Below are 24196 nucleotides of genomic sequence, written 5' to 3' on the forward strand. Positions count from 1 at the left end.
ATGTGGAGCTCAATCTCAGGACCCTAAGATCATAACCAGAGCAGAAAGCAGATACTTAATCAACTAGGCCACCCAGGTGCCCCCAAAATTCATTTTCTTTTTGATTGAAGTACTTCCTTTAGTCTTTAAGAATGTATTGTCTAGTGACATATTCTTTTCTCCTTCTTGAGAACATATGATTTTACCTTTTTTCTTGATGGATAGTTTCACTGGATATAGAATTTGTGGTTGAAAGTTCTCGTCTCTTAACAGTTGAAAATGTTCTGCCACTTCCATCTGGTTTCCATGTTTTCACATAAGAAATCCTCTGTTCAAATAGGTAATGTTTTTCTTTGGTTGCTTTCAAGATTTGTTTTGTTTTTAGTTTTCAGAAATTTCATTGATTTGAGTTTATCCTAGTTGAGTCACTTTCTGTTTTTTTTTGGATGTAGGGCGGTGGGTCATAAGACACCCTTTCACTGTTGTTCCTCCAGTCCTGGGGTCTTTAGCCAGTTTTCTTCTTTAACCTTTCAGAGACCTCCTTTAGCTATGTTTTTTACTTCCAACATAGTTTTACTTAGTGGTGAGGAGCAGAAAGAAACCATAAGTCCTTTTGCTCATTTTTAAATTACAATGTATGGAACTTATTTGGATCTGGATTTAAATAAACTATATACAAGTAAAATAATTTCTGATGTTTATGAGATGATTAAAAATTTGAAAACTTGGGGTACCTGACTAGTTCAGTCTCTGGAGTATGTGACTTGACCTCGGGGATTGTAAGTTTAAGTCTCACATTGGGTATAGAGATAACTTAGAAATAAAATCTTTTTTTATTTTTTTATTTTTTAAAATTTATTTATGATAGTCACAGAGAGAGAGAGAGAGAGGCAGAGACACAGGCAGAGACACAGGCAGAGGGAGAAGCAGGCTCCATGCACCGGGAGCCCGACGTGGGATTCGATCCCGGGTCTCCAGGATCGCGCCCTGGGCCAAAGGCAGGAGCCAAACCGCTGTGCCACCCAGGGATCCCTCAGAAATAAAATCTTAAAAAAATTTGAAAACTGGATATTTTATACAGGCATATATTGTTTCATTGTGCTTCACTTCATTCCATTTTGCAGATGCTGCATTTTTTACAAATTGAAGGTACAGAATTCTGTGTCAGGCAGGTTTGTTGATGTCAGGTTTTCAACAGCATTAGCTCACATAGTGTCTCTGTCATATTTTGGTAATCTTGCACTGCTTCAGACTTCTTTATTATTATTATATTTATTATGGTGGTCTGTGATTAGTGATTATGACTTACTCAAAGTTAGATGATGGTTAGCATCTTTTTAGCAATAAAGTATTTTTAAATTAAGATATGTATATAGGTTTTTTAGGCATAATGTTACTACACACTTAAATGTTATTACAGCTTTTACATGCACTGGGAAACTAAAAGATTCATTTGACTTGCTTTATTGTGATAGTTGTTTTATTATGGTAGTCTAGAATCAAACCCCCAATATTTCTGATGTATGCCTGTATTGAAGAATTACTAAAAAAAAAAAAAAGAAAAAAAAATTACTTTTTGGTGTGATGATATCATTGTGTCAAAATAAAGACTTTATCTTTTAGAAATATGTACTAAAATATGTACAAATGAAATTATGAAATGTATAGGATTTACCTCAAGAATAACATGTAGGTTTATACATAAGGCTGATGGTTTTGGGGGCTGGGTGATGAGTATATAGGATTCAGAAAATTTGGGTATATAAGAAATCTCCACATGTAATAGTTTTAAAAGTTTAATATGTATTTCTTGAACATAGGTTAAGTATTAGGAAGGAAAGAAACGTGCTTGATTTACTTTATTTGTACTTAATGTATGAAACCAACATGGTATAAGCCACAAAGTTTCGATGTTTTTACTTGAAATGTGAGGAAGTATTGCAGTTTCTTATACTATATTCATCAACTCTGTTAATACTTGAGGAGCCCCGGGAACTGTTTAGTTACTTGGAACAAGTGGTTATTAACATGAAAGTTTTTTTTTTTTTTATCCTGTAAGAGCTAATGTATGTCCTTTGAATGAGTTGTTCTCTCTTCTCCAGAATATGAACAGTTCCAGAATTGACTGCTTATAAGATTGGTATTTTGCTACACTGGGGATTTATCCATTTTCATTTTCTTTAACAGCTTTCTGTTCAAAATCAGAAATTTGAGACAAATGAAGATGGAATTCCAAAAGTGGATCAGTTTCGTTTGGTATGCGACCTTTTTGTCATTTACTGGTTGGAAACGTATGCTGTAGTTGTACCAGTAACGTAAACATAAATATTGGACTGAAAATGTCCTCTACTTTTTTTAAGAATGCAAAATAGCGTTCATAATAAATAAGAAAAATTCAAATGCCTTGCTTACACCACTGCCAGAGAATTGTTGCTAGAGAATACTGCTGGATTGTACATTTTTCACACAAATTATGTAATATAAGTAATAAAGAAAAAATAGTCTTTGCTGTATCTTCCAAGATCATATTATTTAAAATATTAAAAACATTAGTTTAAAATATTAATATTTTACTAGTTTTTATAAGTATCTAGCTGTGTCTTTTCTTTGTCATATATCTGTCATTCATATTGCTTTGCCAAATATAAACATACATTTATATATGTATTCAGTCAACATATTTTGAGTATCTAGTCCATACTAGGAATTGAACTAGATGCTGGATTACCAGGATTGCAGTTTTGAATAAATGAATAATTTAGAAATATGAACAGGTAAACAACCACGATCCCTAAGTAGGGTATTAAGAAAGTACTTTGGAGAGAGCTAATTTTTAACTCTGCAGAGAAAGGGGGAGGGAAGAGAGAGGTAGAAGATGCCAGCAAGTAGCTTGAGGTGAATCTTCAAGATTGAAGTAGGAGTTTACAAGAGAGAGAATGAGGTGCTGGTATACTAGGTAAAGGCGGTAATACATGAAAATATTAAATTCTTTTGAAATGGAGTAGTCCTGTATGACTAGATATTAAGAGGTTATAAATATGGCAGTAAATAAGTTTATGGAAGTATAATCTCTAAAAATTTCTCATGCAATTTTTTTAAGAAAGAAAATACTTATTTTAAAATATCTTACAAATGTTTTTATGACTTTATTTTTTTTAAGAGCAGTTTTAGGTTCATAGCAAAATGAAGAGAGAGGTACAGAGATTTCCTGTATCCTTCCTTCTCTCACATATGTATAGTCTGTCCATTAATATCCCCCACCATAGTGGTCCATTTATTACAATTGATAACCTGTATTGACACATCATTATCACCTAAAGTCGGTCATTTACATTAGGGTTTCCTCTAATGTAATTGAGGAAAGGCACAACCCATTGAAAGCGTGGTGCCTTCCTATGAGTTTGGACAAATATATAATGGCATGTGTTCACCACTATAGTATCATACAGAGTATCTACATTGCCCTAAAAATCCTTTGTGTTCTGCCTGTTTATCTCTGCCTTCCCCAGACCACTGGTTACCGTTGGCCCTTTTACTGTCTCCATAGTTTTGCGTTTACCAGAGTGTCATGTAGTTAGAATCACACAGTATGTCACCTTTTCAGACTGACTTTTTTGCACTTAGTAATGTACATTTAAAGTTCTTCTAGGGCAGCCTGGGTGGCTCTGCAGTTTAGTGCTGCCTTTGGCCCTGGTCGTGATCTTGGAGACCTGGGATCAAGTCCCATGTCGGGCTCCCTGCATGGAACCTGCTTCTCCCTCTGCCTGTGTCTCTGCCTCTTTCTCTGTGTCTCATGAGTAAATAAATAAAATCTTAAAAAAAAAAAGTTCTTCTAGATCTTTTCAAGGCTTAATAGCTCATTTCTGTTTAGTGCTAAATAATAATCCATTTTCTGAATATACCACAGTTTATTTACCTGTTCACCTGCTGAAGGTCATCTAGGTTGCTTGTAGGTTTTGGTAGGTATGAATAAACATCCATGTGCAAGTTTTTGTGTAGACATAAATTTTCATTTTAATAGGTCAATACCAAGGAGCATAGTCACTGGCTTGTATGGTAAGAGTATGTTTAGTTTTGTTAGTGTCTAAAGGACTGTACCATTTTGTATTACCATTCCTGTTGCTTCACGTCCTTGCTAGCATTTGGTATTTATCAGTATTCTAGATGTATAGCGGTATCTTGTTTTAATTTACATTTCCTTGAGAGATGATGTGTGGAGCATTTTTCATATGCTGATTTGCCATTCATGTATCTTTGGTGAGGTGTCTGGCAAGGTCTTTGGCCCATTTTTTACTGTTTTCTTACTGTTGAGTTTTTTTGTGTGTGTGTTACTGTTTTAAGAATTCTTGTGTATTTTGAAAAACAGTCCTTTATCAGAAAATCTTTTGCATATATTGTCTCATAATCTGTGGCTTGTCTTTTAATTTTCCTGATAGTGTCTTTTACAGAGCAGACATTTTTAATTTTAATTTTATATTCTTATATTCTTTTTTTTTAAATTTTTTATTGGTGTTCAATTTACTAACATACAGAATAACCCCCAGTGCCCGTCACCCATTCACTCCCACCCCCCGCCCTCCTCCCCTTCCACCACCCCTAGTTCGTTTCCCAGAGTTAGCAGTCTTTACGTTCTGTCTCCCTTTCTGATATTTCCCACACATTTCTTCTCCCTTCCCTTATATTCCCTTTCACTATTATTTATATTCCCCAAATGAATGAGAACATATAATGTTTGTCCTTCTCTGACTGACTTACTTCACTCAGCATAATACTCTCCAGTTCCATCCACGTTGAAGCAAATGGTGGGTATTGTCATTTCTAATAGCTGAGTAATATTCCATTGTATACATAAACCACATTTTCTTTATCCATTCATCTTTCGTTGGACACCGAGGCTCCTTCCACAGTTTGGCTATCTCTGATTTATCAGTTTTTTCTTTCATGGCATTTGGTGTAGTATTTAGAAAGTCATCACCAAACCCAATTTCATCTAGGTTTTCTCCTATGTTATCTTCTAGGAATTTTATTGTTTTGCATTTCACTTTTATTTTATTTTAATTAATTTTTAAAGATTTTATTTATTCATAAGAGACAGAAGGGTGGGGCAGAGACACAGGCAGAGAGAGGGAGAAGCAGGCTTCATGCAGGAACCCTGGCATGGGACTTGATCCCCGGTCTCCAGGATCACGACCTGGACCGAAGGCGGCGCTAAACTGCTGAGCCACCTGGGCTGCCTGCATTTCACATTTAGATCCATGACCCATTTTGTGTTACTTTTTGTGAAAAGCATAAGGTCTATATTTAGATTCATTTTTTTGTGGATTCCAGTTCCAGTGCCATTTGTTGAAAAGACCCATCTCCACTGTATTGCCTTTTCCTTTTTGTCATATTATTAGTTGAGTATATTTTATGGGTTTATTGTATGCCATTAATTTATTGGTTTATTCTTTAATACCACACACTTTTTTTTAAGCTTTTATTTATTTATTCATGAGAGAGACAGAGAGGTAGAGACATAAGTTGAGGGAGAAGCAGGCTCCCCATGGGGAACCTAATAGAGGACTTGATCCCAGGACCCTGGGAACACACCCTGATCCCAAGGCAGATGCTCAACCACTGAGCCACCCAGGCATCCCTATACCACAAGTCTTGATTACTGTAACTTTATAGCAAGTCTTGAAGGTGGGTCGTGTCAGCCTACAACTTCATTCTTGAATATTTGTTTATTATTCTGGGTCTTACTGCCTCTCCATGTAAACTTTTAGAATTAGTTTGTTCATATCCACAAAATAACATGCTAGGAGCTTGGTTGGAAATATACTGGATCTATAGATCAAGTTGTGGAGAATTGATTCCTTGACAATATTGAGTCTTTATCCATAAATATGGAATATCTTTCCTTTTATGTAGTTCTTCTTTAATATCTTCCATCAGAGATTTGCAATTTTCCTCAGGTAGATTTTCTACCTATTTTGTTAGATATATACCTAAGTATTTTGTTTTTGGTGTTCAAATTCCACTTGCTCATTGTTGTATATAGGAAGGTGATTGAGTTTTGTATGTTAACTTTATATGTGGCAAGCTTGCTATTATAATCAATTACTAATTTCAGGAGTTTTTTTTCTGATCTTTCAGATTTTCTATATAGACAATCCTGTCATTTGTCTATGAACCAGTTTTATTTCTTCCTTTCAGATAACATGGTCTCATGCCCTTTTGATTATTTGGACTGTAATGAAGGAACACATATAGTTTTATTTAACTCTGTAGTCCTTTAACTTATTTGACCACAGAAATCCTGTGTTTTATAACATCCAATATCCCATGAAATTAGCTTTTCATAAACACACATTAGAAATGATTCCTAAGGAGCTTTGCTATACTTCTTGGATATGAATAAAAAACATTGGAGACAAGTTTTGGGAGACTGAAATTATTTATTACACTTACTGGCTGTAGTGTAGAATGGGATAACAAAAAAGGTGATAATACTTTGTACTTTAAAAGCTTAGGATATGGATTTCTTGCCATTAGAAAAATACAGGTATTGCTGTTAGAGGTTGTATCTTCACACAAAGTGACCACTTGAAATTCCTGCTCTTTCAGACTTGATATAAAAACTATACTTTAACAAATTTTCCTGAAATTTAGCGATTTAACACACATTTACTGTTTTACTCCTTGTGAGTCAGGAATCTGGGCTTAGCTTATTTGGGTTCTTTGCTTCAAGGTCTTTCATAGGCTGGGTCAAGTTGTTGACTGGGCTGTCATAGTCATCTTAATTCTTGACTGAGGAAGCTCTGCTTTCTTTTTTATTTTTTATTGGAGTTCGATTTGCCAACATATAGTATAACACCCAGTGCTCATCCCGTCAAGTGCCTCCCTCAGCACCCATCACCCTTTTACCCCATCCCCCTACCCACCTCCCCTTCCACTACCCCTAGTTCGTTTCCCAGAGTTAGGAATTTCTCATGTTCTGTCACCCTCTCTGATATTTCTCACTCATTTTCCCTCCTTTCCCCTTTAATCCCTTTCACTATTTTTTATATTCCACGAGTAAATGAGACAATATGTTTGTCCTTCTCCGATTGACGTACTTCACTCAGCATAGTACCCTCCAGTTCTAACCACATTGAAGCAAATCGTGGGTATTTGTCATTTCTAATGGCTGAGTAATATTCCATTGTGTATATAGACCACATCTTCTTTATCCATCCATCTTTTGATGAGTGCCAAGGCTCCTTCCACAGTTTGGCTATTGTGGATATTGCTGCTATACACATGGGGTGCGGGTGTCCTGCCATTTCACTGCCTCTGTATCTTTGGGGTTAATCCCCAGCAGTGCAATTGCTGGGTCGTAGGGCAACTCTATTTTTATCTCTTTGAGGAACCTCCACAGTTTTTCAGAGTGGCTGTACCAGTTCACATTCCCACCAACAGTGCAAGAGGGTTCCCCTTTCTCCACATCCTCTCCAGCATTTGTGGATTCCTGTGTTGTTAATATTCCCCATTCTCACTGGTGTGAGGTGGGATCTCATTGTGGTTTTGATTTGTATTTCCCTGATGGCAAGTGATGCGGAGCATTTTTGCATGTGCTTGTTGACCATGTCTGTGTCTTCCTCTGTGAGATTTCTGTTCATGTCTTTTGCCCATTTCATGATTGGATTGTTTTTTTTTTTTTTTTGATTGGATTGTTTCTTTGGTGTTGAGTTTAATAAGTTCTTTACAGATCTTGGATACTAGCCCTTTATCTGATATGTCATTTGCAATTATCTTTTCCCATTCTGTAGGTTGTCTTTTAGTTTTGTTGACTGTTTCTTTTGCTGTACAGAAGCTTTTTATCTTAAGTCCCAATAATTCATTTTTGCTTTTGTTTCTCTTGCCTTCATAGATGTATTTTGTAAGAAGTTACTGTGGCAACTTCAAAAAGGGTGTTGGTGTTGCCTGTATTCTCCTCTAGGATTTTGATGGAATTTTGTCTCACATTTAGATCTTTCATCCATTTTGAGTTCATCTTTGTGTATGGTGTAAGGGAATGGTCTAGTTTCATTCTTCATGTGGCTGTCCGATTTTCCCAGCACCATTTATTGAAGAGACTGTCCTTTTTCCAGTGGATGGTCTTCCTGCTTTGTCAAATATTAGCTGACCATAGAGTTGAGGGCCCATTTCTGGGTTCTCTATTCTGTTCCACTGATCTATGTGTCTGTTTCTGTACCACACTGCCTTGATGATCACAGCTTTGTTTTTTTTTGTTTTGTTTTAATTTATTTTTTATTGGTGTTCAATTTACCAACATACAGAATAACCCCTAGTGCCTGTCACCCATTCACTCCCACCCCCGCCCTCCTCCCCATCAACCACCACTGGTTTGTTTCCCAGAGTTAGGAGTCTTTATGTTCTGTCTCCCTTTCTGATATTTCCCACACATTTCTTCTCCCTTCCCATATATTCCCTTTCACTATTATTTATATTCCCCAAATGAATGAGAACATATAATGTTTGTCCTTCTCCGATTAACTTACTTCACTCAGCATAATACCCTCCAGTTCCATCCATGTTGAAGCAAATGGTGGGTATTTGTCATTTCTAATGGCTGAGTAATATTCCATTGTGTACATAAACCACATTTTCTTTATCCACTCATCTTTCGATGGACACCGAGGCTCCTTCCACAGTTTGGCTATTGTGGCCATTGCTGCTATAAACATCGGGGTGCAGGTGTCCCGGCGTTTCATTGCATCTGTATCTTTGGGGTAAATCCCCAACAGTGCAATTGCTAAGTCGTAGGGCAGGACTATTTTTAACTCTTTGAGGAACCTCCACACAGTTTTCCAGAGTGGCTGCACCAGTTCACATTCCCACCAACAGTGCAAGAGGGTTCCCCTTTCTCCACATCCTCTCTAACATTTGTGGTTTCCTGCCTTGTTAATTTTCCCCTTTCTCACTGGTGTGAGGTGGGATCTCATTGTGGTTTTGATTTGTATTTCCCTGATGGCAAGTGATGCAGAGCATTTTCTCAGGTGCATGTTGGCCATGTCTATGTTTTCCTCTGTGAGATTTCTGTTCATGTCTTTTGTCCATTTCATGATTGGATTGTTTGTTTCTTTGGTGTTGAGTTTAATAAGTTCTTTATAGATCTTGGAAACTAGCCCTTTATCTGTTATGTCATTTGCAAATATCTTTTCCCATTCTGTAGGTTGTCTTTTAGTTTTGTTGACTGTATCCTTTGCTGTGCAAAAGCTTCTTATCTTGATGAAGTCCCAATAGTTCATTTTTGCTTTTGTTTCTTTTGCCTTCGTGGATGTATCTTGCAAGAAGTTACTGTGGCCAAGTTCAAAAGGGGTGTTGCCTGTGTTCTCCTCTAGGATTTTGATGGATTCTTGTCTCACATTTAGATCTTTCATCCATTTTGAGTTCATCTTTGTGTATGGTGTAAGGGAATGGTCTAGTTTCATTCTTCATGTGGCTGTCCGATTTTCCCAGCACCATTTATTGAAGAGACTGTCCTTTTTCCAGTGGATGGTCTTCCTGCTTTGTCAAATATTAGCTGACCATAGAGTTGAGGGCCCATTTCTGGGTTCTCTATTCTGTTCCACTGATCTATGTGTCTGTTTCTGTGCCAGTACCACACTGTCTTGATGATCACAGCTTTGTAGTACAATTGAAATCCGGCATTGTGATGCCCCTGGCTCTGGTTTTCTTTTTCAATACTTCCCTGGCTATTCAACGTCTTTTCTGATTCCACACAAATCCTAAGATTATTTGTTCCAACTCTCTGAAAAAAGTCCGTAGTATTTTGATAGGGATTGCATTAAATGTGTAAATTGCCCTGGGTAACATTGGCATTTTCACAATATTAATTCTTCCAATCCATGAGCATGGAATATTTTTCCATCTCTTTGTGTCTTCCTCACTTTCCTTCAGAGGTGTTCTGTAATTTTTAGGGTAGAGATCCTTTACCTCTTTGGTAAGGTTTATTCCTAGGTATCTTACGCTTTTGGGTGCAATTGTAAATGGGATTGACTATAGAAATGTCAATGATTTCTGGGCATTGATTTTGTATTCCTGCCACACTGCCGAATTGCTGTATGAGTTCTAACAATCTTGAGGTGGAGTCTTTTGGTTTTTCTAGGTACAGTATCATGTCATCTGCAAAGCGGGAGAGTTTGACTTCTTCTTTGCCAATTTGAATGCCTTTTATTTCTTTTTGTTGGCTAATTGCTGAGGCTAGGACTTCTAGTACTATGTCGAATAGCAGTGGTGAGAGTGGACATCCCTGTCGGGTTCCTGGTCTTAGGGGAAAGACTCCCAGTGTTTCCCCATTGAGAATGGTATTTGCTGTGGGCTTTCTGTAGATGGCTTTTAAGGTGCTAAGGAATGTTCCCTCTATCCCTACATTCTGAAGAGTTTTGATCAGGAATGGATGCTGTATTTTGTCAAATGCTTTCTCTGCATCTATTGTGAGGATCGTATGGTTCTTATTTTTTCTCTTGTTGATATGATGTATCATGTTGATTGCTTTATGAGTGTTGAACCAGCCTTGCATCCCGGGGATAAATCCCACTTGGTCATGGTGAATAATCTTATTAATGTATTGTTGGATCCTACTGGTTAGTATCTTACTGAGAATTTTTGCATCTGTGTTCATCAGGGATATTGGTATATAATTCTCCTTTTTGGTGAGGTCTTTGTCTGGTTTTGGAATTAAGGTGATGCTGGCCTCATAGAACGAGTTTGGAAGTATTCCATCCCTTTCTATCTTTTGGAACAGCTTTAGTAGAATAGGTATTGTTTCTTCTTTCTAGAATTCCCCTGGGAAGCCATCTGGCCCTGGACTTTTGTGTCTTGTGAGGTTGTTGATGACTGCTTTAATTTCCTCCCTGGTTATTGGCCTGTTCAGGTGTTCTATTTCTTCCTGTTCCAGTTTTGGTAGTTTGTGGTTTTCCAGAGATGCGTCCATTTCTTCTAGTTCACCTAATTTATTGGCGTACAGCTGCTCATAGTATGTTTTTAAATCGTTTGTATTTCCTTGGTATTGGTGGTGATCTCTCCTTTTTCATTCGTGATTTTGTTCATTAGTCTTTTTTCTTTTTAATAGGGCTGGCTAATGGTTTATCTATCTTATTAAGTCTTTCAAAGAACCAACTCCTGGTTTTGTTGATCTGTTCTACAGTTCTTCTGGTCTCTGTTTCATTGAGTTCTGCTCGAATCTTTATTACCTCTCTCCTTCTGCTGGGTGTAGGTTTTATTTGCTTTTTTTCTCCAGTTCCTTTAGGTGCGAGGTTAGCTTGTGTATTTGAGTTTTTTCCAATTTTTTGAGGGATGCTTGTATTGCGATGTATTTCCCTCTTAGGACTGTTTTTGCTGTATCCCAAAGATTCTGAATGGTTGTATCTTCTTTTTTTTTTTTTTTTGTATCTTCATTTTCATTAGTCCATGAATCTTTCTAATTCTTCTCTGATTTCCTGGTTGACCCTTTCATCTTTTATCAGGATGCTCTTTAACCTCCACGTGTTTGAGTTTCTTCCAAATTTCTTCTTGTGATTGAGTTCAAGTTTCAAAGCATTATGGTCTGAAAATATGCAGGGGACAATCCCAATCTTTTAGTATCAGTTGAGACCTGATTTGTGACCCAGTATGTGGTCTATTCTGGAGAAAGTTCCATGTGCACTTGAGAAGAATGTGTAATCATTTGCATTTGGGATGCAAAGTTCTATAAGTATCTGAAATCCATCTGGTCCGGTGTATCATTTAGAGCTTTTGTTTCTTTGGAGATGTTGTGCTTAGAAGATCTCTCATTTGCAGAAAGTGCTGTGTTGAAGTTTCCTACTATTAGTGTATTATTATCTAAATATGTCTTTTCTTTAGTTATTAATTGATTGATATACTTGGCAGCTCCCACAATAGGGGCATAAATATTCATGATTGTTAGGTCTTCTTGTTGGATAGGACCCTTTGAGTATGATATAGTGTCCCTCTTCATCTCTTACTACAGTCTTTGGGATAAACTTTATCTGATGTGAGGATTGCTGCCCCAGCTTTCTTTTGAGGACCATTTGAAAGGTAAATGGTTCTCCAACCTTTCATTTTCAGGCTATAGGTGTCCTCAGGTCTAAAATGAGTCTCTTGTAGACAACAAATAGATGGGTCTTGCTTTTTTATCTGGTCTGAAACCCTGCTTCTTTGGATGGGATCATTTAGACCCCCCCGCCCCCCGTTCAGAGTTACTATTGAAAGATATTAATTTAGTGTCGTCGTAATTCCTGTTCAGTCCCCGTTTTTGTGGGTTATTTCTTCGGGCTTCCTCTTTCTTTTACAGGGTGCCCTTTAATATTTCTTGCCAGAGCTAGTTTGGTGGTCACCTATTCTTTCAGTTTCTGCCTATCTTGGAAGCTCTTTATCTCTCCTTCTATTCTGAATGAGAACCTTGCTGGATAAAGTATTCTTGGCTGCATGTTCTTCTCATTTAGGACCCTGAATATATCCTGCCAGCTCTTTCTGGCCTTCAGGTCTCTGTGGAGAGGTTTGCTGTTAATCTAGTATTTCTCCCCATATAAGTTAGGGATCTCTTGTCTCTTGCTGCTTTAAGGATTCTCTCTCTATCTTTGGAATTTGCAAGTTTCACTATTAAATGTTGAGGTGTTGAACTGTTTTTATTGATTTGGGGGGGTGGTGAGGAATCTGTCTATCTCCTGGATCTGAATGCCTGTTTCCCTCCCCAAATTAGGGAAGTCCTCAGCTATGATTTGTTCAAATATGCTTTCTGGCCCTGTGGCCCTCCTGGCGACCTCTGGAACCTCAATTAAATGTAGATTTTTTCCTTCTGAGGCTGTCAATTATTTCCCTTAACCTTTCCTCATGCTCTTTTAATTGTTTTTCTCTTTTTTCCTCAGCTTCCTTTCTTGCCATCAGCTTGTCTTCTATGTCAGTCACTCTTTCTTCTACCTCATTAACCCTTTTTGTTAGGACCTCCAGTTTGGATTGCATCTCATTTAATTGATTCTTAATTTTGTCCTGATCTAAATTCTGCAGTCATGAAGTCTTTTGATTTCTTTATTGCTTTTCCCCGGAGCCACCAGTAGCTTTATAATTGTGCTTCTGAATGGCTTTCTGACATTGAATTGTAATCCAAATTCTGTAACTCTGTGGCAGAGAGTACTGTTTCTGATTCTTGCTTTTGTGGTGAGTTCCTCTTTCTAGTCATTTTGCTTAGTGCTGAGTGGCTGTATGAGTTGGGTGAGTCAAGAATATCAACCATGACCTAAATATATTTCACCCTAGATGATTCTGCTGAGTTTAGAGACCAGAAATTGAAAACAAAGTTCAGAACTTAATAAAACAAAAGTACCACTAAAGTGAAAAACAAATTTTAAAACAAAGTAGTAAAAAATAAAAGGCCAAGAATCCCAAAGAAGAGAAAAAAAAAGAAAAAAAAGGGGGGGGGATACTGGGACATGGTGGTGGTGACAAAGTTGTAGTGGAGGGGTTCTAGAAGGTGATCCTCTTGTTTCTGAGTATATTAAGTTTTGTATGTTAGAAGATGCTCAATATAAATTTATATAAACCAGAAATACTTGTAGAAGGCCCCAACATTGACAACCAATACATAAATGAGATAAAAGAGGGGGGCAGATAGGAAATGAAGAATCTCATGGAATGAACCAGCATGGTATACCACTTGGTTCTGGGTGCGTGCTGGTCATGTTTTAGAAGGTATTAACTTCTGCCATTGTAGAACAAAATGAGGCAGAGAAAACAAAAATCACAAAACATAAAAAACATATCTTGAATATCTCCCAAAATTAAGTTGAATATGTTGAAGGGAATCTAGAAGTAGAAAATATATCTAGGAGCTGTAATTGTAGAAATATGAAGGTCAAAAGGAAGAATCTTAAAAATGAAGAGGTGGTAAAATACTGTAGTTAAGGTGGGAAAAGAAAAAAATAGGAAATTTACAGTCTGATATAAAAACAAGTTGTACTGGAAAAAGGAAGAAAAAAATAGGGGTACCCTCTGATAATATATACTGTAAATCCCTCGACTTCCCCTGGAGCTTTCCAGCGGTGCTGGGTCAAGAACTTGCTCTTCCCTTGTGCTTCCAGCTGGTCTTCTGGGGGCAGGGGCTGCTGTGCTGATTCTCAGGTGTGTGTACCAGGAGATGCCCCACCCCCTGCTGGCTACGGGCTCAGTGGAGCTGTTTACCCTGTGAGGCCCCTGTTCCCTGGTGGCCCTGGACACAGCTCCCCCAGTAACTACTACAGTCTCCCAGTCCACACTGGCCTAAATGGTCTCAGGGCAGTGTGGGTGAGCTGATCTGCACAGCTTGGGGGCGGGCGCCTGGCAACAGGAGAGTCCTCGCTGTCCTGTGTCCTCCCCACCTCCCCCTGTTCCAAGGAGAATGCAGGATCGTGGATTGTGTCTCCTTGGCACCTTGGGATTCGGGGCCCTGTGCTGCTGGAATTGCGCTTGGGACGCAGCTCCCAAAGGCAGTAGGGCACTCAGATCCCTCCGTTGGGAGCTGCCGCCTGACTGACCGGCTTCTCCCTAGTAGGAAGATCTGCTTTCAAGCCCACGTGATTGTTGGTAGAATTCAGTTCCTCTTCAGTTTACAAGAAATTGCACTCCATTCTTTGCTGTATTTCCATCATGGTAGCTTGTTTCATCAAAGTGTAGTAGAGTAAGGATAGAAAGTCTGTTAGCTAGACCAAAGTCACAGTTTTTCATAACTAACTCTGTAGGTAATCATACACAAAAGGAAGGGATTACATGATGACATGAATACCAGGAATTAGGGATCAGTGGGGAACATCTTAGAAGTTTGCCTGCTACGGTTCTATTCTGTTAGCTGAGTGCTAGGCACTCTGCTAGGTGTATGTATAAAGAAGGTGAATAAATATAAGAAGTTTTTATTTAATGTGTTTGATATAACTGCTAATGGAGATCAAATTAGAGTACTTGGCTGTGTAGTATTTGCTTGGGTAATTTTTTAAAAAAGATTTTATTTATTCATGAGAGACACAGAGAAAGAGAGAAAGGCAGAGACACAGGCAGAGGGAGAAGCAGGCTCCACGCAGGATACCTGATATGGGACTTGATCCCAGGACTCCAGGATCATGCCCCGGGCCGAAGGCAGGCACTAAACCATTGAGCCACCCAGAGATCCCTTGCTTGGGTGATCTGAGGCAGCTGTTAGTGCTAGAAATGGGGTTGTCTTTATCTATATTCTATAATCACATGTAGTTATCAAACAAATGAGGGAACTATAATTTAGACAATACAGGGGCCATATTACAGGTGGAGAGAAATCATAGAATTATGCAATTATTAGATATTATTCGATATTAGAAGATAATTCACTAATTCTCAGTCCCCAGAAGAATTTCTTTAGCAGTAGGTCCAATCAGATGGCCTTCAGTCTTTGCTTAATTACTTTTAAGTTCAGACAGCTTCATTCTATTCTCTATTGTACAACCTTATGTTTATTTGAAGGTAGTTCCTTTAAATAGATGTTCCTTTATATACATGTGTGTGATAAGATATTCACAAAAAGAAGCACATCCCTATTGATATGTCCCTCAGCTACCCAGGTCTCTTTTCTGGAAACCCCAGTGGTGTTGCTAGTTTCTTGTGAATCTTGCCAGAAAGATTCTATGTATGTATCATAGATAGGTATATGTATGTGTCTGTCCTTTTAAAAAAAGATTATTGTTTCATTAAGTTTTTTTAAAAAAATATTTTGTATGCTCAGTAAGGGCCTACTAGGGTGGGGTTTTGCGTGTGCATCATTGTATCCCCAATGTCAGTAGTTGATACATAATAAGACTTAAGTAAATATATTTTGAATGAATGGATGAATGAATGAATCTTTACTGTATTTTTTCTGATAAATGTTCTTCATGTGCCATTTTTTGGACCTGCCTTTTTCCTCTATTTCTCTCCTGTATTTTTAATCTATCTGAAGTCCATTTTTTGTATATATGAAGTAAGGTTCAATTTTTTTATATATATATATATATATATGTGGACAGATAGTTGACCCAGCACCATGTACTCAATAGTCAGTCTATCCCTACTGATTAGTAATACCACTCTATGCTGTGCCAAGTTTCCACGTACTCATGAATCTGGGGCTCCATTTTGTTCTTTGGATTATTTATTGATCCCTATGCCAACAGTCTGCAGTTACACATTTTAAAATATTGTGTCTTTATAGAGTGGACTTTGTTTGACATTCCTTTCTTAGGTTTTTCTTCAACGTTGTCTTGGTTATTCTTGCCCTTTTATTTTTCCTTATGAATTTTGGCACCAACTTGTTAAGTCCTCTGAAAAACATTATTGAGACTTTGTAAGTATTTTGAATTAATGGGTTAATTTGAGAATGAGAATTGAATATCAATAGTATCTTGATATTCTGTTGTAGTTGGGAAAATAATACCTCCATTTTTTTGGACATTATTATTATTTTACTCTTTTTTATATTGCATGGACTATAAGAGATTTTATTATTTTAAAAACAATTTCGTAAGTGGTTTAATTATATTCAGAAGTACATATATCATGTAGCAGAACTTGATTATATTGAGAGGTAATTGACAGATAATATTAGTTAACATATAACATTAGTTTAGTTTTATAATGATTTGATATTTGTACACAGTGGGAAATAATGACCACAATAACATCTAGTTAACATCCATCAGCATACATTGTTATAAATATTTTTTTTCTTGGAGTGAGAACTTTTAAGATTTACTCTCTTAGCAATTTTCATTTTTTTAATAAATTTATTTTTTATTGGTGTTCAATTTGTCAACATACAGAATAACACCCAATGCTCATCCTGTCAAGTGCCCACCTTAGTGCCCACCACCCAGTCATCCCCACCCCCCGCCCACCTCCCCTTCCACCACCCCTAGTTCATTTCCCAGAGTTAAGAGTCTTTCATGTTCTGTCTCCCTTTCTGATATTTCCCACTTATTTTTTCTCCTTTCTCCTTTATTCCCTTTCACTATTTTTTATATTCCTCAAATGAATGAGACCATATAATGTTTGTCCTTCTCCGATAGACTTATTTCACTCAGCATAATACCCTCCAGTTCCATCTACGTTGAAGCAAATGGTGGGTATTTGTCATTTCTAATGGCTGAGTCATATTCCACTGTATACATAAACCACATCATTATCCATTCATCTGTCGATGGACACCAAGGCTCCTTCCACAGTTTGGCTATTGTGGACATTGCTGCTAGAAATAGAAACATTGGGGTGCAGGTGTCTCGGTGTTTCACTGCATCTGTAACTTTGAGGTAAATCCCCAGCAGTGCAATTGCTGGGGAGTAGGGCAGTTCTATTTTTAACTCTTTGAGGAACCTCCACACAGTTTTTCAGAGTGGCCGTACCAGTTCACATTCCCACCAACAGTGTAAGAGGGTTCCCCTTTCTCCACATCCTCTCCAGCATTTGTGGTTTTCTGCCTTTTTAATTTTCCCCATTCTCACTGGTGTGAGGTGGTATCTCATTGTGGTTTTGATTTGTATTTCCCTGATGGCAAGTGATGCAGAGCATTTTTGCATGTGCTTGTTGGCCATGTCTATGTCTTCCTCTGTGAGATTTCTGTTCATGTCTTTTGCCCATTTCATGATTGGATTGTTTCTTTGCTGTTGAGTTTAATAAGTTCTTTATAGATCTTGGAAACTAGCCCTTTATCTGATACGTCATTTGCAAATATCTTCTCCCATTCTGTAGGTTGTCTTTTAGTTTTGTTGACTGTATCCTTTGCTGTGCAAAAGCTTCTTATCTTGATGAAGTCCCAATAGTTCATTTTTGCTTTTGTTTCTTTTGCCTTCATGGATGTATCTTGCAAGAAGTTACTGTGGTGGCCAAGTTCAAAAAGAGTGTTGGTGTTGCCTGTATTCTCCTCTAGGATTTTGATGGAATTTTGTCTCACATTTAGATCTTTCATCCATTTTGAGTTTATCTTTGTGTATGGTGCAAGAGAGTGGTCTAGTTTCATTCTTCTGCGTGTGGTTGTCCAATTTTCCCAGCACCATTTATTGAAGAGACTGTCTTTTTTCCAGTGGATAGTCTTTCCTCCTTTGTTGAATATTAGTTGACCATAAAGTTGAGGGTCCACTTCTGTATTCTCTATTCTGTTCCATTGATCTATGTGTCTGTTTTTGTTCTTAGCAATTTTCAAATAGGCAACACAGTATTATTAAGTAGTCACCATGCTGCTGTACATAATATTCTCATGATTTACATGTAAAATAAATATTTATAGTTTGTACTTTTTGACCCCTTCACCAGTTTTGCCCACCAACTTCTCACCACATTGCCTCTGGCAGCTTCTAATCTGGTCTCTGTATCTGTGATCTTGGTAGTTGTTTTATCTTTTTCTGACTTAGTTCACTTAGTATATTGTGCTTAAGATCCATCTATGTTATCACAGATTGCAAGATTTCGTTCTTTTTTTATGGTTGAACGATAACTTCCATTTTGTGTGTGTGTGTGTGTATCATTTCCCCCCCCTTTTTTTGGCTACAGAATAGCACTTTATTCTTTCAAAATTCCAATTGCTTAACATACAGTGTTATATTAGTTTTGGGTATACAATATAGTGATTCAACAATTCCATACATAACCCAGTGCTCATCATGACAAATGAACTCCTTAATACCCATCCCCCATTTCAACCATTGCCCTACCCACATTACCCTCTGGTAACCATCAGTTTGTTCTCTCTGGTTAAGAGTCTCTTTCTTGGTTTGTCTTTTCCTTTTCCTTTTCCTTTTCATTTTCCTCTCCTCTCTCCCCTCTCTCCCCTCTCCCCATTTTGATTTATTCATGAGAGGCAGAGATACTGGCGGAGGAAGAAGTAGGTTCCATGCAGGGAGCCTGATGTGAGACTTGATCCTGGGACCCCAGGATCACACCCTGAGCTGAAGGCAGGCGCTAAACTGCTGAGTCACCCAGGGATCCCATCTTTTTTTTCTTTCTTTTGCTTATTTGTTTTGTTTCTTAAATTCCACATGAGTGAAATCATTCGGTATTTGTCTTTCTTTGACTTATTTCACTTAGCATTATACTCTCTAGGTCCATCCATGTCATTGCAAATGGTGAGATTTCATTTTTTATGCCTAAATAGTATTCCTGTGTTTGTGTGCATACTACATCTTCTATATCTGTTCATCTACGGGTGGACACTTGGGCTACTTCTATAATTTACACCATCTTTTCATATCCCTTCATCTGTTGATGGACATGTAGGTTGTTTCCATATCCTCGCCCTTATAAATAATACTACAGTGAACATGGGGGATGCATATATCTTTTTGGGTTAGTGTTTTTTCCTTCAGAGAAATGCCCAGATGTGGAATTGCTGCATCATATGCAGCAATTTTAAATTTTAAATTTAAAATTTAAATTTTTAAATTTAAAATTTTAAATTTAAAATTTTTAAATTTTTTTGTGGACCTTCCATACTGTTTTCCACAATGGCAGTACCAGGTTACCTTCTCAGCAAATAATTTTTTTATTTTTAGAGGGAGAAAGAGAATTGTATGCAGGTGTGGAGGTGCAGAGGGAAAGGGTAGAAAATATCAAGCAGGCTGTGTGCCCATTGTGGAGCCTGATGGGCTTGATCTCATGACCCTGAGATCATGACCTGAGCCAAAATCAAGAGTTGTATGCTTAAGCGACTAAGCCACTAGATTTTGTAATTTTTAGTTTATACTTGCTGAAGGTGCTGTCCTTAAGTATGTTTAGAAACATATTCTATAGAGTGCACTATGGCATTAATTTAAAAGTATTTAATATTTGTTATATTACTGCCACTGTGCTAGTTGTTGAGGATGAAGTGATAAACTAAAATTCCCAGTCTTAAGGATCTTAGAGTCCAGGGAGAACATTAGCAATAAACAGGTGATTTTTATTCAGTGTAGAATATGTTTGTTTCAGGTGCCCGTGTGGCTCAGTTAGTTAACCAGCTGCCTTTAGCTCTGGTCATGATCCCAGGATTCTGGGATATAGGCCCACATTGGGCTCCTGGCCCAGCGGGGAGCCTGCTTCTACATTTCCCAATTGTTCATGCTCTCTGTCTCTTGAATAAATGAAATCTTCAAAAAAGGAAAGAAATGTATTCTGTTTGGAGTCATCATACAGGGGCAAAAAAAAAAAAAAAAAGCATATCCAGGTGCTTTGTCAGACAGGTGGAAATAATAGAGCAGTTATTACAGTGTGATAGTACAAATAACTTTTAAAAAGTTCTTTGAAATAGTGGTACCTAATAAATTCTGGCTCCCCATAATGATGATAATGGTAGTGGTGGTAGAGGAAGTTCCTGGAGAACACTTCAAAACTGATCCATAGGCAGTTGACCAGTAGAAGAGGTTTCCCTTCTAAAGAAGCTTTAGTGTAAAATTTTCAGTGTCAAACTCTGACCAGTGCCATAAAAAAAGAGGAAGAAGAAGAGGGTAGCCTTAAAATGTTCTTTTTAAAGTTTCTTTCTTTTTGAGATATTTCACCTACGATCTTATTACAGGTTTTCCCTGTGATTTAATTCCATTGTTTATTATTGGAGTATTGCTTATTGCTTTCCAATAAGTAGTTGAATTTTATAGAAATCTTAAAAAATCTAAATAGGAAAAATTGATGTTAGCTCTGTTTATTGATTAAAAGTATTTTTGAGTTGGATCCTTCTTCCTTATTTCAGATTTGTCCTTTTGTTTTGATTTTACTTTTGTTCTGTAACCTTTTTCCTTGCAGGGTGATAATGTCAAATCCCTCCTCTATAGCTTGATATATTGTAGAAGTTCAATGACTGCTGAGCAAGTTTTGAATGCAGAATGTTTCTTGGTGCCAAAGGGGAAATCAACTCCAAACCCAGAAAAAGATACTGAATATACACAATATAAAGAAAAAGAAGAATTAAAGATGGAGAACTTGGACCAATATAAGGAAAAGACAAGAAATGGTGAAGCCAGCTTTGATTGATGGATTAGTATTTTTTTTGTTGTTGCAGATGTTCCTTTTAAAACTTTTTTTCAGTTGGCTAAGTAAACAAAAAAATTCGGAAGTGTTCTGGAGCTGGTTGGGTTGTGTCTTTGGTATTCCATTTGTGAAAAATAAAAGATGTTTGGCTGTGCAAAAAAATTATGTACTTTGAAATCTCATTTAACTGGAGTTGTTAAGGAATGATTTTCTGTGTATGGTACATTTTGAATTTGCATAGACAATGATACTTGTAATAGAAAAGGTTTTTAGATATTTGGACAAATCCTATACAGATTTTCAGTTACATGAGCCAGCCGATGGTGAAGGGTGATACATTCAACAAATAATTGGCCATATACCCAGTTCTGGGGATATAAAGGTAATTAAAACATTGTCCTTACATTTACAAAGCACACAATCTATTGAGAAAGTCAGAGATATAAACAAATCTTACTAATACAATGTGGAGTATCCAGTGGTAGCTCTGTACAGAGCTTTACAGGAGTACACTCAAACTGTGGAAGAGGGATGTCATGGTAGGCTTTTCTGGAAGAGTACGTTAGTTAGATTTGATAGAATGAGTAATAAAGTTGAAGGAGGGGCAAGAGTATCTTAATTGGCAGGGAAATACGATTAAGGCACCGAAGGGAAAAACTTTTTGTTGTGCTTAATAGTATAAAATAGGCAGGGAATAGTTATATAGTAGGTGACTAAAGGCTTTGTACAAAACAAAATCATACCTACCTAATCATTTTATAGAAAATGTGGAGTCATTGAAGAATTTTAAACAGCTTAAGTTCCTTCAAAATCCATCTATGTACCACCAAGATAGGAGGTAGGGAGACTGTTTAGAGGGCTAATATAATAAAGTAGATGAGAAGTGATGAAAACAAGGTCTAGGGAAATAGAGATAGTGATGAAACTTATGGGACAAATTTATGAAATAATTAGAAGGCAGACCGGTTAAACTTGGTGATTGAAGTGTATGTGGACTAAAGTAGTATGGTAGTCTCCAGTTGTCTAATTAAAACCCAGCCTTCCTTTCTTCCTTGATAATAGATTCCAGTTTCATTTGGGATGGCAGTGTGTTTGTCTGAAAGACTGTATTTACCATTTCCTACATTAGTTGAGGCCTTTTTGAATAAGTTCTTGCAAATAAGGCTTCTTAAAAGGAGCTGACTTAGCTACGAGATGTGCCCTTTTGCCCTTATTTCTTTTTTATTGCCGAGAAGTGAACATGGTGGTTAGAATTTAAGCAGTCTTGTTGGGTCATGAGGTGACCTTGAGGATGAAACCCATGACTGGGATGATGGAGCAGCAAATTAGAAGGAACTGATATCCTTAATTATTCTGGAGCCTCTGGACTAGCCTCAAGTTTTAATACTAGTTGGGAGAATAAATTCTTATATCAAAGTATGGTTCCTGTACCAGCAGCCTCAGCATCACCTGGGAACTTAATAGATAAGCAAATTCTTGGCTTCATTCCGATATACAAAATGAGAATCCAGGGGTAGAACCTGAATATCTGTGTTTTGGCAAGCGCTTTAAGTCATTCTAATGCATGCTAAAGAGAACTATTGCCACATGTTCAAGCCATTGCTACTTTTTGGGTTTCCTATTTTATAGTAGACCTTAATTTTAGCTTATTCAGTTATAAAGATACTGTAGTTAGATTTATTTTTAAAAATTACTTATTTATTCATGATAGAGGCAGAGACACGGCAGAGGGAGAAGCAGGCTCCATGCAGGGAGCCTGATGTGGGACTCGATCCCAGGTCTCCAGGATGAGGCCCTGGGCTGAAGGTGGCGCTAAACCACTGAGCCACCGGGGCTGCCCTGTAGTTAGATTTAAAGTAAAGTTGAATTAAAGAGAACAAAAAATACATAACTTTATACCAGTGTTTAAAATAAAGAATTAGACTAGCATTTTCCAAATGTGTTTTGCTGAACCCTTGTCCCTTGGGATGTCCAGCACAAAAAGTTCTGTGATTAGTTGTTTGGAAAATAACAAATGGTAAATTGGAGATTGATTATGCATATTAGATGGTAATGTTTCTAAAAAGTTGTCTAGAAAAAATTCCTGTTTAGTTTTTTAAAAGATTTTATTTATTTGAGAGAGAGAGCACAATCTAGGGGAGCAGGAGAGGGAGAAGCAGACTCCCTGTTCAGCAGGGCCCAATGTGGGGCTCAGTCCCAGGACCCTGGGATCATGACCTGAACCAAAGGGAGACATTTAACTGAGCCACCCTGGTGCCCCTGAAGCCTGTTTCGTTTTATTTAGCCCAGTGTTTGCCAAAATTGATGAGATCCCCTTTTTCACATAATGCCTAGCAACTTCTCTCTTGTGAAAGTAGGGTAAGAATCAGATTTTTTTGGCATACTAAGGTAGTGTTTTTATTTATAAGTATTAAAATAACAAATGATGTGTGATGGAAAGAGACAGATTTGTAAGTATCTCTTCAATGCCACAAATATTTCTTGAAATATGGGTGTATATATATGTAAAAGCAATGCAAAGCCAAGCAGAAATGTTCACTGCTGTAGGGGCAGTTTGAGAATGATGCAGTATGTAATAAGTTCTAAGAAAAGCAATAATGGGCAGCCTGGGTGGCTCAGTGGTTTAGCTCCGCCTTCGGCCCAGGGCGTGATCCTGGAGACCTGGGATCAAGTCCCACGTCAGGCTCCCTGCATGGAGCCTGCTTCTCCTTGTGCCTGTGTCTCTGCCTTTCTCTCTCTCTCTCTCTCTCTCTTTCTCTCTGTGTATCTCTCATGAATAAATAAATAAAATTTTTAAAAAAAAGAAAAGCAATAATGTATGTCAGTACAAGAAAGGAAGGCAAGAGAAGAATGATGAGATTGAGGAATAGACATTTGAACCATTGTAGAGGAGCTTTTGGATTTTACTTGTTTGGAACTGTAGAAGGTATTTCAGGCCAAGGGAATTAAGAGAACTCAAAGAGTAGATTTGGGAAAAGGCAAGAATTTGGCCAGAGTATAGGACATTAATGGAGGAGCTGAGAAATAGGCTTGGAAAAGTATTTTGGGGATGGATCACAGAGGGTTGTAAGTTGCTTTATAAGAGATGAGGCTATTATAAACTTATGAGCAGCTGAATCACACAATTCTGTTTACTTTTGAGTAAAATAGCTAACCAGAGAGGCAGGGAAATAAAGGAGATGAGGAAGGAGTCAGGATGACACATTTCACCAAAGTAAATGAGGAAAAA

At 37.5% G+C, this 24196-nt stretch overlaps 1 protein-coding gene across 7 annotated transcripts in view; it reads left to right on the forward strand.

The window, feature by feature from the left end:
• Window positions 1-21057, forward strand: part of STK31 (serine/threonine kinase 31) — an 86725-nt gene extending 65668 nt beyond the window's left edge. For 3 of the 7 annotated variants that reach the window (XM_025464387.3, XM_049093715.1, XM_025464389.3), the window contains 2 exons: window positions 2167-2235; window positions 20772-21057. In XM_025464387.3, the coding sequence (XP_025320172.1) occupies window positions 2167-2235; window positions 20772-20970 (268 nt within the window). In that variant the 3' untranslated portion in view covers window positions 20971-21057. Of the gene's footprint in view, window positions 1-2166; window positions 2236-20742 lie in introns of all 7 variants that reach the window. The other 4 variants (XM_025464388.3, XM_025464393.3, XM_025464391.3 and 1 more) reach the window with 4 other exon arrangements.
• Window positions 21058-24196: the final 3139 nt, after the last annotated feature.

The sequence above is a fragment of the Canis lupus genome, chromosome 14 (genome assembly GCF_003254725.2).
Source record: "Canis lupus dingo isolate Sandy chromosome 14, ASM325472v2, whole genome shotgun sequence".
NCBI lineage: Eukaryota > Metazoa > Chordata > Mammalia > Carnivora > Canidae > Canis > Canis lupus.